General features: G+C 38.3%; 1 protein-coding gene across 1 annotated transcript in view; it reads right to left on the bottom strand.

Moving 5' to 3' along the window:
- Nucleotides 1-28: 28 nt before the first annotated feature.
- DPYS (dihydropyrimidinase) overlaps nt 29-19161 on the bottom strand; it is a 34501-nt gene continuing 15368 nt past the window's right edge. The window contains exons 7-10 of the mRNA XM_065830937.2: nt 17244-17386; nt 7234-7441; nt 4380-4485; nt 29-2891 (exon numbers count right to left, since the gene is read on the bottom strand). Coding sequence (XP_065687009.1) covers nt 4411-4485; nt 7234-7441; nt 17244-17386 — 426 coding nt within the window. The 3' untranslated portion in view covers nt 29-2891; nt 4380-4410. The remainder of the gene's footprint in view (nt 2892-4379; nt 4486-7233; nt 7442-17243; nt 17387-19161) is intronic.

Genomic DNA, 19161 nt, shown 5'->3' with positions numbered 1-19161 from the left:
CTGCATGAGTCATGGCAAAAGAAACAGATTTCGCAAACCCGGCAGGCTTGATAACTTGTTGCACTCAAAGATATAAAAATACAGCAGATGCTTTGGTGTAAATCACAGTTCACAGTATGCAGGTAGTTTTTTCCATGACATCTGCACACAACAGTTAAAACAGTAACTGGAAATAGAAAGTAAGCATTTGTTAAGAACAAAATCCAAATAATATCCCCTGTGAGGAGTATAATTAATGGTACAGAGCAGTAAATACCAACAGAGGGATCAGAAACTCTTCATTAATTGTACAGGGAGAAGCTTCCTCATTTCCAATCTAATAAAAATTTGTAGGAAACCTAAAAAGATTATACATTTTTTTCCCCAGATAATACACTTCCATGGTTTGGAGAGCTTGGTTCACAAAATGGCTGTTTATATAACTCATAAAACTACTTGCTATTATCACACTGTGAAAACATTTGTTTTTAGAAAAATCACTAACTTTGTTCCTTTGGGCTTTCATGGTCTGCAGTCTTCTGTATCATTTTGATCTCAGTAGGTGTCCCAAGAGCCCAAAGGACATTTGAAAGTCCTGGGCACGTCCACAGTATCCAAAGGACTGGCAGCCTTTACTCCTGGGCTTCATTTCTGTCATAACTGAGTCATTTTGGCCTTGAGCAACTCGCTTAAGCCAACACTGGATGTTAAACACCAGGGAACTACATATATTCTGTCACTTCAGTGATTTCAGAGCTTTGAGCATCCATAGTTCTAACAAATGTAAACGTATTCTAATTATATTTACTTGTCTCACAGGCATATCATGCAATTGCAGGGCTCTTAAAACCTGAAGCCTCAGATCAAAGACTCCACACATATACAAGTTATTGTTAAAAGTAGAAATAAGTCCTTTCTCCCCATTGATTTTTCTCTTATTCTTCCCAAATTTCTGCTCCTCTTCCAAGATAGCAAAAGATTAATTAAAAATAGTAGATTAACGGTTGACATGCACTCTTATTGAGACAAAACATAAGAAAAGACAGGCATCCTTCATACCAGAAAGTTCCAGGTCTGAAAAGCAAAGATGGGCTAGATGGAAGGTGGCTGCAGAGAAGACATCCATGCCATAGTTAATCACACGGTGTTCCCTTTGTAGTTGATGGAGACAAACTGACATTGCAAGAAAATTACTCATCCCAAAGGAGCACAGCTCTGGACAGGTTCATCTAGCCTGTTTAACTCTTGATGCCGAGATGAAGAGTGTTCCAGAAGAATCCTTTTCTCTCTTGATTACAGAGGGAGACTAGACAACAAACTCATATGCAGACCATTTCAGTATAGAAATCTACACTGAACAGTGAACCCTGTTCCCTTGTAACAGTCATTGTAATAGTACTGAATGCCTGGTTCTGCTGTTCTGTCACCCCAAATACAACCTGAAAAATGTGAACCTGTGCTAGCTCTTCATTAACATCTCCACATTATCTTCCACCACCTTACAAAGAAAATTATCCTTTAATATTTAGAGACACAAGAACCACAGATCTAGGAGGAGTTTTTTTTCTCCTACATGCTCATACATCACTGTATGCCTATGAATAGAGCAGGAACCACAAGTCTGCCTTCAAAGTTACCAAATTAAACGTAGCAGTAACTATTATATGCTTTCTGTGTCTGTCTTAAAATATGAATCTCCTTCTGTGTCTGTTTGGCCCATGTGTTGCACAGAAGTAACAGGTTATACTGTTTCTACATATAGGACAATAAACTCACTGTACAGGTGTTTTTGTGTTAGCCTCGTTTATCTCTTAAATATTCCTCAGTGAAAGTTGTTTAAAATGACAGGCTATCACAAGTAAAAATGTAACTTTAAACAACATTCTAGGTTTCCAAGGCAAAACCTGTCTAGACACGGTAACAGAGTTGTACTTCTAAGAATACAATTACCTCTCAAATGGGAAATCAGATAAATGGAGGAAATCAGATTTGTTTTTAATTAGGAATCCTATCCTACCAAAAAAATTCAAGGCATTAGTTACATCAGGAAAAAAAGTTGCATTTTCAGTAAAATAAGTTTTTTTTTTTTTTCAATAAGCACGTTATGCTCTTACTCTGGTCATCTCAATCCATAAGCCTTCAAATTGTGGGAATATGTGCCTCTATAAAGCAAGAACATGAAACAGTATTGTAGGTGACTTTATCAGCATGGTTCATCATAGGATTGCCTATGATATAACAGAGGAAACACCTGAACACATCAATAAATGCTTGGCTGTGCAGCTGGCAGGGACAAAATGTATCAACTCCTTTTAAGACAGGGACAGGGAGGTGTAGCAGCAGATCTAAAATAGTGACAGTTCCCCTGAACAAGCATTTTTCTGTACCTGACCCCTTCCAGGCATGGAAAAACAAAAAATCAAATTCAGTATCTGCAATCAGAATTCTCTGCATTGCTAACCACAGCAGAGATCTTCCTAGCACATGAAATTAGAGAATTAGGGTTCACCTCCTGTGACCTAACAGAGCAAGAATGTAGAAAATGTGCTCAAGGGCCATCACTCATTGCTTTTACTTTATAAGTTAGTTGATACCTTCTGAAGATAAATATTAAGAAATACCATCCCAAAACTTACCTACTCTTAAACACCTACAGAGCTGGTGCCACATTCTAACTGTAGTTATCATTTTATTACTACTCCATTTTCTAAAAAGAATTTTCTAGTTCTTATTAAAAAAATCCTTTTTAAAGAGAAATTGCAATGACAACTTTCATGCAGGAAGCGCAGTGTAATGTTTATCGGCTACTGTTGTTCCATGTTGGCACCTGAGAAGTTGATTGTGGATTGATCGTTGGATCCAGAATGCACTGCTTTGACAGGAACAGCAGGGTCATTTTCATTTGCTTTTATCTACAGAGAAGAAAAAGACAATATGATATAATCTTTCAAAAGAAAATCTCAGCTTTGCAATTTGTCACTCAGAGAGGTAATAATGGAGAAAGAGTGCTAGGAGCTAGAAAAAATGGTTATTGCTCCCTCAGTCTATTGCAGCTTTACCCTTTAGTCTTCTCTATTACAAAAGCTTTCTCCCTTATGACAGAGGAAAATAAATAGCATCCTGCCCTTTGTTGCTGCTACTGATGCCCTGCATGAGGTTCACTGTAAGGGAACTTTAAAAGAATGATACAATAAAATGTGGAAAGTCTAACTTCACCCTCCCACCATTGCAGGTTTGTTCTTGTCCTCGTATTAATTAGCACTAAGAACAGACCCATTCGGTGTGAGGTGTGAACTGCAGCTTTACATCCATCTATTGGGAAATAATTTCTCAAACTAGCTGATCTCATTGTTGGTACACATAGGCACCCAAAAGCTCAGCCTGGGTTTTCTCATGCTTACTGCCTCCCACTGTGCCCTCAACCCATAGTAATCAACTCCCTTGCTCTAGCAGACAACATTTTAGCTGCAGTTGGCATACAATGGCACTATGTCTCAGTGCTTGTTGAAGGTCTTACCTAGTTCTTCTACATTTTCCTGAGGCATTTCTTCTGCTTGCTAAACAATTAAAGAGTGAGGTGTTGTCTCCCAGTCCTTCTCCCCAGCTGCCCTATCCCACCCATATGTTGCATTGCACTCATCCTGCGTAGGTCTTCTGAGGGACAGTTCAGCTCACTAAGCCAACAGTAAACTAGCCTAGAAAAAGGAAGCTCAATGTTTTCTGCAGGCTTAGTAAGTCAGACAGCTCAGAAAGATCTATTAAGCACCAGGGTGTACTCAGGTGAGGGAGTGCCAATAACCAAGCTGTGCACTGCAGACACTGGAGTGATGGGAAGGGGAGATATCAAGTGTTATTTCCCTTTTAGCAGAACTGAGCCTTACCGCAGCTCAACCATCCATTAGACCACTGCTGCCATTGACTGCAGCACATCTATTGCATCAAGATAGCTGTTGTCCTTGAAAAACATACATACCAGTTTAACCCAAACAGCACAGCTGGTGGAGAGATATTGTCTGTAATACAGGGACCCTGGAGAATTTCATTTTTCACATCAAGCTTTTTTGTTGTTGTTGTTTCTGTAAATTTACAAGTCAAATATTTAAGCTTTGTTTGTACTTCTGGTGCTAAGCAAAGTTGGGTTTACTATGGACCTTAACACTCGTGTCTCAGTCTAGCAGTTAAAATCCATTTGCTTCTCTCAACTGAACTTTTTAAATGAGGCTCCAATCGGTTTCTCCATGCCTGGGCTGCCAAATATTTTCATCAAATTTAAAGATGCCAAGACAGCCCAGCTTCCAAGAGGGCTTATTTCAGACAAGCCTGTCACAAGCTGCACTTCTGGTTTCTTGGAGTTTCAGAGAAGCATTAAGTAATTTTCACTAATCAAAAAAGCTAGTTACCTGCAAGGGCCAAAACTGAGGGGTGAGCTTATTATTTTGGTACAACGGATGTTGCTGAGACCAGATCTGTATATGGTGCTCTCTTAACAGGAACAGGCTGACAGACCTGCAACAAAATATTTCAAATCTTTCACTATTATTTCTCTTCTCCTTGCAACTGCTAATTAGACACAATGAAAAAAAAAACAAAAACAAAAACGAAACAGTCCTGTGATGACCCAGCTTTGTATGTTGTGAATCTCAACACTTTCATCAAGCCTCTCTTTTGAAAAGATCCCTCACAGTGGGATTAAACAGTCCAGTTCTCAGTTTTACTAAGGAGCTGGGTTGCTCTATCTGTTCAGCACTGTAACAAATCAATTCTAAACCTATTTTTAAAGAAGGAACTGACTATGTTCCATCTCATTGTATTGATGCTTCTCCCCTCCTTAGTCCAAACAGATATTGGAGTGGCAAAACCCCAGAGATTATGGCACATAAATAATTAGGATATACTAAAACATGATCATAAATCAATTAATCTGGTTGTTAATATATACTTTTTAATCTTGGTTCCACTACTTCAGGATACTCAGGAACAAACAGGTACAGACAACACACACCTGAGCTGCTCTCCAGAACAGCTGACTCACTGTGTGTTCAAGCTATAAGCTTGTTTTTAAATAATCACATTTTCCAGTGATGCTCTTAATATAGGTAAGAGAGGTTAATGAAAATCAGTGAAACAAAGTGAATTCTGCCTTGTGTGGGTATTATCTACCATCTACCATCCCAGCTTCTGGCTACAGGAGGTTGAGGTGGTTGAAAAATCACATCTGAAGACATTTTGCACTTGACGTTTTGGTTAATGGAAAATTCTGGCTTTGATGGGAAATTGAAACCACCACATTCACAGAAGTCTTTCAGAATTCTATAATTATCAAATTTCTCTTAAATTTCAGTTTAGTTTTGATACTCATCTTCTTCTAACGGGGATTTAAGGCTTCAGCAGAGATGCCAGGATCTAGAGTCACTAAAACTCAGCTGTGCTTGAGGAAGAACCTAATTATCATTCAATAACTGCAGCATGTTCTCTTACATTAAAAGTAATGCCACAAGTTTTGCTGGTGTAATGCCAGTACAAATCTGGTTTCAATTGCTAGTTTCTGTTGCCATTACATGGCATTTAATTTGCATTAAAAATCAAAGGGATCAATACTGCACAACAAAGAAAATGCTATAAATAATAAGCAGCCCTCATTGGCAAAATACCATATATCTTCAATGTCCAGTGAATTAAATAGACTCACAGGCACATACAACTTTGTGCTTGATACATACCCCACTGAAGATCCAAGGGACTGTGATTTCTAAGAGGAACACTGCAAAGAGAATCTATCTAGATTAAAAATGCAGAATGAGTCTACTGCAGGTGAGCAGTTCTCACTCTTTAGCCTGTGAGACAATCATATTTACAGCTGGCCATAGAATTGCATGACCTTTGGAACAATTGTTTCAATTCAGTTAGATGATCAGTGGAAAAGGGAAATCTTTTCTCTGGAGAAATGCACAGTTAGGACTACCGGTTCACTTATCTACTAGGTTTGGGAAGTCCAGGCACAGACTATATTCTTTGCCTTTCCCCCAGAAACGTTGACCTTCATTCACAATGGAAAGTTAAACAGAATATATAAAATTTGCAGACAGATTTAAACGAGGAATCTGGTTTTAAAATAAAAAGTAGAAACATCATAGTTGCTAATATAATGCAACTGAAAATATCTCTAGTTTATCTAATTTACACTGACTCGTACTGGTACAAAAAACAAACAAACAAACAAACTCCTTTATGTTCCTTCATGTTTGGAAAAAAACAAAAATGCACTAGTCTGTTTTCTCTTCTTAGTTCCCAGGGAAAAATTGTGGGCTCATGATGTCTATCCACTGTATTGCATATATCAACTTGCAGACAGCCCACCAGATCCTGTAAAAGTGTGGTCTTTGGAGGAAAGCCTCACTCAGCCACTTTTACATGCCTTTCTCAGTCCATCAAGACAACAGCAGGAAGAAATATACAGAATTATCTTGGAAGCATTTCAATGGGCTAGATCTCATATGGATGCTAGTTTGATTCATCTTTTAGATCCTGCAGTGAATCCCACTGATTCAGGTTGTGATTTTCAAATATATACGGTCTGAGTGTTTTGAAAATCCTACCCTGAGCAAGTAACACCAAGGACTCAAAATCATTCTTCATAAATGGTTGCATGGTAAATGGACACTGAAAATTCAATCTTCATTTATTTTGCAATATTTCTCTTTAAAAAAAAATATAGAAGTGCTTGAACAGAGCTATCTTGTGTGGTCCAGGAGTGCACTTTGCATATGTTCAGCTTTTAACATGTTACTGGAACAGAGCCAAATGTTCACCACTCTGCAGGGTTTAGCTCCAAATATCTGATCCACAAAAGTGTTACAAAATTATTTACCTCTTCCACAGTGCAAGATTTCTTCCTGCATATGATGTTAAGACTTTCTGATTTTCAGTGAAATCAGTGATGAAATTTGTCAGTTAGTCAGATTACCCATGAACAAAACTCTTCACTTTTATTGCAGGTGGGACATGTTCTTTTTAAAAAGTACCCAGACTTAGCCTAAGAGCTATACAGACTACTCTAAGAGCAGAAACTAGTCTATGACATTTTTCTATAAGATAAAGAACAATAAAAATTGAGTCCTTAGTTTCATTTCCTCCCACCTTGGCAGATTTTGATTAGTAAGTGAAATTACCACTGAATCCCCAAACCTCTCTTCCCAAGAGCTAGTTATCCTCATGTTGTACAAAGCATTACAGAGATTTATTAGTTTAATTAACCTGCTCCCGCTGCCTGACTCGTTTGTAGACATATGGAGGGAATGGTGGACGGGAGACATATTTGCCTTCTCCTGCTGTGACATTGAAAGCTCCACCTTCATAAACCACTTTGCCTCTTGAAACTGTCGCAACTGGGACTCCATGGCAGACCATTCCTTCAAATATATTGAAGTCATTGGCCTGGTGATGTGTCTTTGCAGATATCGTCCTGTGTTTGTGAAACAAAATAACACTCAAAATTACAATGATCCTTGCATTTTTCTTCATCATAATATTCTGAGAAATTTATAAAGGAAGAAAGTTCAGCAGCATTATTAAACTACGACGTTGTACAGTACATCATGGAACAGCTGTAAAAATAGGATAGAGCATTAACATTTCATTGAACAGTAATTGCATTTCAAAAGAATGAAGGGAGAGTCAAAAGGACAAAACTTTGCAGTCTTGAAATAAAATTTTCCACTAGAAAGAGATTAGTGGGAAAAAATCATGTTGTAATATTTTATTTGGATAACATGATTTCATTCTGCCTTGTCAAGCAAATATCTGTGTATGATAAGGTCAGAAAAAGCTCTGACCTTTTAGCTAAAATGACTTGCAATTTCAAGTTCGAAAAGTATGGCTATAATGTTTCAAAGACTGAGGCCCATGAATAACACAAAGACTATTCCACTGGAAAGTCAGTGGATGGTAACGAATGTTGGTAACTCTTAATGTGAGTTGGATTGATCCAGTGACTGACAGCTCAAATATCTCGATGCTGCTAAATAATAATGACAACATCACACTTCTACATACCTTCCCTCCAAGGGTATTACACAAATTATAATTGAGACATTAACAGTACTCATTTGAGCTATGCTTTTCTTATGCACAAACCTCATGCTTTATGATCACCATTTTTCTAGCCAGTCTCCAGTCCTACCTGGTTACAGTAAAGGCAGAGCTCATGCTAGAACTGACATTAGCATTTGGAGGTGTGGGATGTGTATACTTTATTGTCTGTTTTCCCTTTTGAGCTATTTACTCTTTACTGTGTCTACAAGATTTTGAATTTTAGTTAATGATTTTATTAACTTCCTGTTTCTAATCTACAGATTTTTTTAAACAATTTGGAGAGTTTATATTTTTATTATCATCTGTAATTTCTTAAAGGAAGGAAGCTTCATGCTTTTGGCTAGCAGTCAGCATTTTCCAGAATGGATGCTCACACAATTAATACCTATCATGCATATATAGTATGAACATTATTCCAGAGACTACATCTTCTGTAAAAGAATTATCAAAGAAAAAACTACTAAGAGATATTAATAGATTTAAATATTGATATATCTGGAGAAGAATTTTCTAAAATTTTAGTTAACATCCTTATCAAAATGAGAAAAAAACAACAAAATATCTTTCATGAAGTATAGCCATTTTCAAAAATAATGACATATAAAATATTTCAAATAATTAGTAATACAGAGGAAAAAGCAATTTGTGGAAGGATACCTAGTTTTCCTTTCATATTGTTCTGTTGAACTAAGAGAAATTGGTCCTTCTAAGGGCTACATTTAAATCTTGGTGGCAACTGAGCTTTCAAAGGCTGCATATGTGGAAGTACTGTCTATGGCCAATCTGCCCACAGGAATAAAAACTCTTCCTTATTCAGCACATCTTGGACAGAAAGCTTACACATGCCTGTTCACCAGTATCAGCATCGTCTTGTAGATTCACAGTAGAAATAGGGAGCAATAGAAGTCAGACGTCTCTTAAATTCACTGGTCCTATGAACACTGTCGAACAGCTTAATCCATGAGTGTTCTAATAGCCCTACAAAGAGTTTGTGAAAATATTCCTCTAGCTTATCGCATTACCCTTGTGAGTCCAATTGCTAGAATATTAAGTAAAAACAATTGTGATATTATTATCTTTAGCATTCTCTGGGTATACATCATATCTATTTGTGCAATAGCACTGGGAAACCAAAAGAAAAATGGAAAAGGTAATTTGAGCAAATGAACAGAAAAATGAGCATGGTCATTCAGCTCAACATGTGAGCTGTTTAAATGTGCTAGAGCAGGATCATTAGAGTTAACACGCCTCAGAGGTAAGTACGTCTTTCATAAAAAGATACAAAATGTTTGGGAGTTTGCACATTTAAAAGAAATATCCACTTATACACATAAACCTTATAGTACGACAAAACACGTCTCCCAGAGCTTGTCTCAACAACAAACTGAATAGAACTCATTTATAACTCTTCTTTTGAAAGAAGCTTTAAATCATGCTGCCCTTTCTGAAGGTGAAGCACATTCTCCTTGATGGAGATCACCAAAATTTGTCTGTGATTTAACTCTTTGACATTATCAACGGCATTGAAAGTTTCAGGTAGCAAGTGAGCAACCATGTAAAACAGAACTAGACAGTATGCTCAGATCTGAAGCTCACAACTCAGCAACCTTATGCAACAGACTGCTTACTGCTGTACCAACCATTTCAGTAGCAGGCAGCTTGCTGGGAATCTTAGTGAAAATCCAATGTTCACTTTGAATAACTGAACACTATTGACCAGTCAATTAATGGCAAAACCAGCTGTAAACTACTTGTAATCCAAGAAATCAAGACTGCCACCATAATGAAGTATAATGTAACAGCTGTCTCCAGCATCCTGAGGGATTTCAGACATAAGGGATTACCCAACATGACAAAGCAGATTCTGATTCCAGGCTTCAAAACCTGAATTGGAATTTTTTAATGGAATTTGTAAAATTCTCTAATTCTATCTATAAATTACAGTGGCTTTTTTTTTTTTTTTTTTGAGGCAACCCTTTCTCAAATGTAGACTGAGATCAGAATGATTACTTCAATACTTAAAAGAACATTGTCCTCTATAACGACCATACTGCAAAGACATCGGGCCCTGTTTTATTCCTAATTTATCAGTGTTTCCACGTGATTCACTTCAGTTGCTTTTGATGCACCTGTCTTGCAAAGAGATTTTAGGCTATCAATATAAAAATTGATATTTCTCTAGTACCAAAGAGGAAGGCATGATTCTGAAATTGTCTTTTCTCAATCCAGTGCATCTGCCCAACTAATTTATAGGCAAATAGCAACTATATTAGTTCAAGAAAAACTACCAGATTTTCTCTAACTGTGTGAGGATTCAGTGACTAATAATCTGTATTTATTTATGCTTTATGTGAGAAAGGGCTTTACTGCCAGTCCTAGAATATTATATCTAAATAAACTACAAACTGAATTTTGAAATTAAGAAAAAAGCATCAGATCAGACTAACACAGCAAGCTGCAGAGTGGAATTCAAACCTTTACAGGTGGCCAGCTCAAAACTTATGCCCTCAAGTTTTGTTAAGAAGTTACAGATACCAGTTTTCATTTCAAGTCAAACACAACCCAGGGGCATCATGAACATTTCTGTGCCTCAGTCAGAGCCTGAAATACTAAATAGTGAGTCACAGTCAGGCAGGAGGGGGAACTGGATGAAGGGAAAACATTAGACCTTAATCTTCTACTCCTCACAACGTGTAGGACATGAAGCTACATCAGCACGGCGAAGGTGGATCTGTCAGACTAAAGTGAGCTCTAAAACCTAAATTTTGACTGCTGTGAAGATCATCACATTAATTTTCAAGGCAGGCATAAGAAATGGACAATTTAATTACTTTTAATGGAAATTTAATGCATACCTCACACAGTTTTCTTAAAAAGATAGTTATAGGAATATGAAGGAATTCTGCAATCCACAGCCCTTAGGCAAGAATAGCTGCTCAACATCTCAGTAAAGGGGGGACACCTATTTTAAAATTACTTAATTAATTTAAAACATTGTAATAATGGCAGCTAAAATGACCCAAGTCCATTGTTGAAGATAAAAGAACGGCCTTGTTGACAGCTGCCATAGAAAACCAACTTATGTAAGAGCGAGCATCTCTGCTGTAAGCAACTTCTCCCAGTGCTTACAGTGCAGTATCTCTAAGCTTTTTAGAGCTGGGGTAGGTGAGAAATGCCAGGTTTGTCTTTGTTGGTTGCCTCTTCACATCATTTTCAGATGCCTTTGAACTCCCCGTATTGTTAACCTGCTTTTCTAAAATCTAGAAAAAAAATAACTAGTTTGTTCACTTTTCTGTGTTGTCCTGACCCATCACTATTTATAATGATCATTAAGTTGAACTTTGTTAATGTTAAAGAGTCAGTTTTATTAAAAAAGAAAAACAAAGAAGGAGAAAAAAAGAGAGGAAAAAGAAGAGAAAGTCTTAAAATCTCCATGCAAAAATGGTACCTATATGCCTATAATGTAGATTAAAAACCCATTGCCTATTTTATATTATGGAATTGCAATAACTGCACATGAAAATACATGCAGGCAACTATTTATAAAATTGTATTCCTAGCCTCTGAAAAAAATCTCTAAATAAACATTGCATTTGAATAGCCATATGACATGAGGAGATTTGTGGATAAAATAACAAATGTAAGAAGAGGTAGGAAGTTAATGTTTGGGAGCTCCAAGTCAAAGAGACTTATGTAAGGGATGGTACGTTTATTTCACACAATCATATCTCCCAAAATTCATCATTTTAAGATAGGTAGAGACAGACAACAAGATTATTTTTCTAATTATGGTAACTCATTTGTCAACAATCCCATCAGTCTGGTCCTATCAGGCACTCCAAGATGATTCAGGACGGAAGTGAAAATTGTCTAATGGCATAATGGGCATGAGGGAAACCATAATGAGAAATTAAGCTTGCAGAAAAATATAAAAAGAGAGGAAAATATAATTAGTCTATTCAATGACCAAAGAAGATCTGGAAGTGATCACCAGGGAGGAAAAGACAATGTTACAAAAGAAGAAAATAAGGAAGATGCTTTTTGTAAGATTTCTAAGATTCAGGTCTCTAAAGTGAGCAGCTGACATTTTGTGAGAGCAAGTTACTAGGGAAATGTACATCACGCTTTCTCAGAGAAGCTTATTTTGTTACAGTCCATGGAACCACAGAGTCATGGAGGTTGGAAAGCATCTCTGGACATCATCTATTCTAAGCCTTCTGCTCTGATCAAAGTAGGTTTCTCAGGGCCATGTCCAGTTGGGTTTTAAGTACCTCCAAAGAGGCTCCACAATTTCTTTGGTCAACCTGTGCCAGTGTTTGATCACCCTCACAGGAAAAAAAAGATGGTTTATGTTTAAATGGAATTTCCTGTATTTTAATTTGTGCCTATGGTTTCTTTCTCTGTGTTCCCTTAATTTGAGATAACAGGCCTTTGACAGGAAGTCTGATTCTAGTGAATTAGTGCACATTCATGCATGCACAAGTTTGCACTTGTGCAAAAGAGTATGAGGCTATTGAAAATGCCAGAACATACTTGTCCTATGCATATATTTCTGTATGCCACATTATTTCATTTTGCCTCATTGTGTCTAGATGCAGTTATCCATATACTCAGTATTCAAAATTATCCTCATTCATCAAAAGAATAAGACAGTTGCAGCATTATTTATTCTAATCATCTGCTAACATCTTGGTTTCTTCCTCTTTCATGTCATGAAAAATTACAGGCAGTTGCTTGGCAAAGAGTGCTTAAATGTTGTAACTTGTCCCCACTTAGGCCTCTGAGGCTGAAGACTTGACTACAAATGAGAAAGACGTAGACTTCAGATGTTGGTTCTAACAAATGCAAAAGATTTATCCGTGTACATGTTTACATGCAAGCAAAGTCATTGAGGGAACATACATCAGCAGACTGGGGCACTCTGACTTCTCACTGATTTGTTTCCAGTGAGTCTCCCCTAATATGCATAAACAAACAGGGACTAGAAACCACATTTTTCCTAGTCACGTCATAGCAGGTAGATTACAAACAAACATGTCCTCCTCCTCAACTCAGTTCTCCAGCATTCCCCGCTAATCTGGGATGCCGCTGTAGCATCTGTGCAGCTGGGGGTGCAGCCATCCCTGCTGCACGCAGGGCTGAGCCCAGCTCCATTGGCATGCATGAGGCACAGGCTGCACCTGCCAAAGCGGAGCCCAAGGAGGATGGGGTGAGAGACTGCTACCTGCACAGCCAGCTCCACCTCTGTGTTCAGTAGTAGCTAACTTTTAGGCTATATTTGGTGAGACGGAAATACTCATGAGTGAAGCTTCTCAGACTGCATGCTGTTATAATGAAGTGGTTGGACTTAGAAAGCTAAAATCCATTAGAAATGTGTTTTTTTATCCCTACAGGTGTTTGATCTTGCCTTTGGGGCCTGATCCAGTGCTCATTTGCAAGACTTCGACAGGCTACAGTGAGTTTATTGAGCCCTAATATCTCCCATGAGCTGAATGTCTCTTACGAGATCTTTAGCACCTTATGCCCCTACTTTAAAATAAATGCTCAGCTCTTTCCAGGCCTGAATTGCATACTGCAGTATTTAGATTCCTTGCTGAGCATTTCTGAAACAAGCCCTGGAGATTTGGTATTTTGCTTGCTTTAGAATAGCTAAAGGCATCAACTATAGAGAACACTGGCTTGACGACAGGTGACATTCCCTTTTCCTTGTTTACTCTGCCCTCTCCTTCTGGAACAGTCTTTACAGTTGCTTTTGTTTCACAGACTTGGGGCTGTTCCATTATTTGTGTGCAGCTGAAAGAAGTCAGTGAACATTCTTTGTCAAAGCACAGGTTAAAATGAGATGGTACGGTGAGCACACATTTGCTGCCTACCTGTGTTTTTCCAAGGAGTTCTCACAAACCAGTCCTGTGTGCACAGGCTGTGCTTGGAATGCTGAGGCTGTCGAGGTTTGCAAGATGATGTTTGGTAGCACATGGCTGCAACAAACCAACAGCTCCCTTTGATAGTTGTGTGTTCTTTTATGAATAAGCGATGAGTGTAAGGAAGCTTAGAAATAGACCTGATCTAGCAGAACTCACAACTAATCTTTTCTGATGCATTTTCTACATTTACACAGTTAATGTGTTTCTTCCCAATACTGCTTGCTTTCGTGCAGGCCTGCTAAAACCATTTGGAAGCCTTTATATACAGTAGAAAATCTGATTACTGTTCATATCGTATTTTCTGCAGAACTTATCAGAAAATGCTACAGGAAGAGGCCAGTCAGTGAAGCTGACCTGTAGAAAGAAAGCTTGAGTTTAAGTGACAGGGTGCTGCAAGTGGGACCTTGAATTGCGATTGCTCCCAGCCTGCAGAGATGTCATGTTGAATTCACTAGGTTTTTGCAACCGAGAAAGAGAAAATCCCAAATACCCAGATACCACACAACATTTTGCTATTGCGCAATGATGTGGAAGAGGAAATGCAGTTGATTTTGTAGGGGCATAAGTTTTTGTATTTTGAAGAGCTTCACTACCTTTCAGAATGACTTCAGAGCCTTCACTATAGAATTCCTCTGACAGGTTGTGATAATCAGTTCTTCACAGCAGTACTTCAGCAACTGTCTAACTCCTCAGGCTACTATCAGCCAGTATTTTAAAACTACAGCAATGCAGCATCAAATCAGAACTGGAAAATTGTGTTTTCCTCTCTTACAAGATTAAGATTTACAAACAAGAAAAAAGTTATGCTCAAAAGAGGAAGGACTTAGCAAGAAAGAGGAACAAGCCTATTGTGAAACTGATAATCATTCCCCAGAATCAACAATTAAATGAGGCTGCACCTTGTGTAATATCTTAATGGCTGAAGTCCATCAGCTAGATTCCTTTTTTCTGCTGGGCTCTTTGTGCCCTCTTCAGGATTTATGGTGAAATGAACAGACAAGCACTAGGGCGATTTTTTTACACTTACTTATGTAGTTCACACAATTGTACCTGCAGAGAGGCTTGTTCCCAGCAAAGCCAAGGGGATAAGCAATGGGAACAGGATCAGATCAGGAAAAAAAAAATATCAAACACAAAAGTACCAGCTGAACTTAAAATCAGCTTACTCAGTAGGAAAATACAGTTTAATGTTTGAAAAAAATATTTGAAGGAAAACTGTACCTTCACAGCAGCAGTGAGCAAAAAGGCAATTAGAACTCTCAGGAGAAAGGGGAAGGAGGCGGAAGGAATGTTTGAGAGGCAAAAAGATAAATAATTTCAGGAGCTGACAAGGCACCTTGAGAACAATGTCAGAACTTTGCTGTGCTTCTAGATTCATTTGTCCCCAGGCAGAGCAGGAGTGAGCCCAGAAAAGAATACTTCATGTTGGCTTTTTTTTTTTTTATTTTTTTTTTTTTTAATCAGAGTTCATAGCTCCACTGTCCTGAAATAGCTCATTGCTAAGTATCTCAGAATATGCTTGCTCAACATGCCAGAAGGCATAATGCACATGAAAATCTCTCTGACCCAGCACTGGGCAGACCTCTATGTTTATTGGGGTTGACACTCCTGAAACTTCTTTTGCTGGTGCTGACAGTTTCTGTGGGACTTCTGAATAGCAACCTCATGTCCTCGAGCTTTGCAGCCTAAGTCGCAGAATGCTTTTCCTCTCTCACATATTTTTGGTATTCATTAATATACTGAAATGAGTGTGAGAAATGCATTAACAAAAATTCAAAAACCAGAAGATTGGTCAAAAAATATTGTTTGTGTAAGGTAAATGTAGTATTAGGGTATTTTTCCTCAATTTGGCTTTCAAAATCAGATTTTACCAGTTAAGTTTCAAAACTTGCCTCTACCATCAGGGGAGTCTTAAGTGAAGACTGAAAATCTAATGTCATCTATGAGTTACAACAGCTCAGGCTTCAGGAACACCAAACACTGTGAAAGCTAACCGTACTATCATCACACACAACAACCCACAAAGCTCATCAATGGTTAGTGATTGCCATCTTCTATGGATTTACTGACTATTTGGGTGAAATTGATTTCAAGAGGTCAGTGTGTGCCTTCAGGGCAGTCATATGCTCACACTGCTCACAGGAGCTAAGCCCAAAACAAAAGCACCATCTCAGCACACCTGACCTGCTGCTGCTGCTATGTGCAGGGCTGGTTGTGCTCACATGCAAGACTCAGCTGTTAAAGTGCCTGAAGATTTCAGCTAACCTGCTCAGGAACTGACAGCAGAGATACACTCACACAGCCCACGGGCATCTCAGGTGGGAGACACACCTCCCTGGTGGGCTGGCTCTGTGGCAACCAGCTGCCAGACCATTGCCAAGCAGATGAGACAAGACCAGGTGGGGCACAGGAGCCAGAGCAAGGTTTATAATTCTTGGTATGTTGATAGTGAACTGAGTGTGGAGCTGGTTGGTGGTGTGAATATACCTTAAGACAGGAATCAGCTGTAATGAGGCTCAAGGAAAGGCACTGAACGTCCTTTGTAGCAAAAATGCAGCAGGGCATCACGTCATTAAGGGTAAGATATCAGCACACCTTTTGTGCATATGTTGTTGGTGCAACAAGCTCTATTCTAGCAGACTTAACGCACACAGAATTAGAAAATTCCTTAAATAAAAGCATAAGCATGAACAGCTTGAACTTCAGAACTGTGTTCACTCCTGATGCTACCACTATATTTGCTCTATCTACTGTGGGGAAGACATTAGGAGGGTAAGACCCCATGCTTTCACCATCCATCCTGAGCACCCTTAAATATGTTTGAGGTATCTGCAAGTTCAAAACACAAGCTTGCAATGGGTCATCCTGCAGGAACACAGGCTCCTGTCCTTGCTCTTTGCAGTAGAAGGAAAGCTAAACATACTGTAGCAATTAAGAAAGTTACTCTAAGATCCCAAAGTGGTTATTTTTACTCCTGGGATACAAAGCCCTGGTAGTATAATGTACAGACTCTTCTATTTTTGCATTTGGTCAGCAATCCAGGAGAATTTATTCAAGCCCATCTAGAGATCAAAGATCTCTGTTTACATACACTGTTGTAGGAGACACTTAACCTGTAAATAATACATGAGAAGTGCTGCTGAAAAGTGCCGTAACCTCACTCTAATGTCTTATAGCTGCACAGAGGCTTTATAAGATTTTTTTTCTTGCAGAGAGGCTGGGTGAGAGGAAATAATTGCCCACACGTACCTTGTAGCACTGGCGTCCCAAATTACGATGTCAGCATCAGAACCCACAGCAATTCTCCCCTTCTTCGGGTAAAGATTAAAGATTTTTGCCGCATTTGTGCTGGTAACAGCTACAAATCTGTTTTCATCCATTTTTCCACTGTACTGCAGAAGAGTACACAAAAGAAAACCCATTACTTTTTTGAACAAGGAATGAAAAAGATGTTCTTGTTTTTGAAAGGGTAGGATGAGCAACAGCTCTCTGCCAACATCCCATCAATATTTTTTTTAAAAGTCATACTGAAGAGTTTAAAGGAAATAAAAATAGCTGTCTCAGATGCACGTACTGCAATGTTCATTCACTGAACACGATAACTTTATCTTACTTCATCCCACAGCAAAAGGAAAAAAAAAAAAAAAAAGACAACTTTAAAACCAAATGCTCTGTGGACCTAGTCCCAAGTCAACTGAAATCAATTTTTTTAGCTAGCTTTGAATCTGCATTCTTGCTCAACAGTTTCCTCAGCAGATATAGCATCTCTCAAGTATCTAGGTTATGGAAAATGGTGAGAGACAGTATTAAGGAGATGTGGACATCAGACTGTTGTAGTGGACATGAAAGCCTAGAAGATGAGAAAGGAGAGGCAAGGCACAATGTGTAATAAAGGAAAGGTGATTTGCAAATCTCTTCAACAGTAACACAGAGGATAGTACTTTCAATAAATATTTGAGGACAAGTAGTATAAAAAACAGATTTGCCGATGTGACACATCAGCAAAATGGTAAGCCGTAACGAATACATGTGTCTTGGGACTGTCAGCTGCTACATAACTAATCTAATCTAATTCTGTTTGCTCAGAAAGCCAGCTACACTGGCAGTAACATTGTGCATTGGTCATTCAAGGAATTAGAATGTCTTAAAAACACATGTTTATATGGTGGGCTGTGAGCAATCATCTGAGAAGAAACACATAATGAAAGTGGTGAATTCTAAATAATGGTGTGTGGGAAGTGAGAGAAGCTTTCCAGACAAACACTCACAGTTTTGTAACATTTTACAAATAAGAAAAGGTAGGATTGAAGAACTTTTTGAACTTTTGCCCAACAGGATATAACGTTCAAAAGCAACACTGATGTATATATTTGTGTCTCACTTTCATACTGATCACAAGCTATGTTATATTCCAGTTCAGACCACAAATAATCACACTAAAGTTACTCTGTTTCCCCGAAAATAAGACAGGCACTTATATTAGTTTTTGCTCCAAAACTTATTACTTTTTTATATGTATAGTTGCCTGAACACTATTTAAATTGACTTTTTTAATGAACTGTAACTATGGCTTATTTTTGGAGTGGGGCTTATATTTCAAGCATCCTCAAAAATCCTGAAAAATCATGCTAGGACTTCTATTTTCAGGGTAGGTCTTATTTTCAGGGAAATAGGGTACAAATATAGGTGGAAATCTGCTTTGTATAGACCAACTGGAGATGAATCCCAAATGCAGATAAAGAAGACGGATTCTGAACCACATCCTTACCAAGTGTGTGAGGTAGATAATTCTACTGTGACAAATAAATATGTTTCAGAGTGCATTATCAACAAGACTTCACTACTGTAAAAAAACTTAATATTAATTAGAAAGCTGACCCGGATCTCTGGAACTTAATTGTATTAGCAGCAGATCCCTCACCAGATTGCCTCACTGGTTCCTCATCAGACTACCTCATGAAGAAGAAATTTTTTACAATGAGGGTGGTGAAACACTGGAACAAGTTGCCCGGAGAGGTGGTTGATGCCCCATCCCTGGAGACATTCAAGGCCAGGCTGGATGGGGCTCTGAGCAACCTGATCTAGTTGAAGATGTTCCTGCTCATTGCAGGGGTTGGAGCAGATGACCTTTGAAGGTCCTTTCTAACCCAATCTATTCTATGATTCT

Source organism: Patagioenas fasciata, chromosome 2 (genome assembly GCF_037038585.1).
Source record: "Patagioenas fasciata isolate bPatFas1 chromosome 2, bPatFas1.hap1, whole genome shotgun sequence".
Lineage (NCBI taxonomy): Eukaryota > Metazoa > Chordata > Aves > Columbiformes > Columbidae > Patagioenas > Patagioenas fasciata.
Note: the sequence above shows the minus strand (reverse complement) of the source record. Positions and strands in the feature narration are given on the sequence as shown.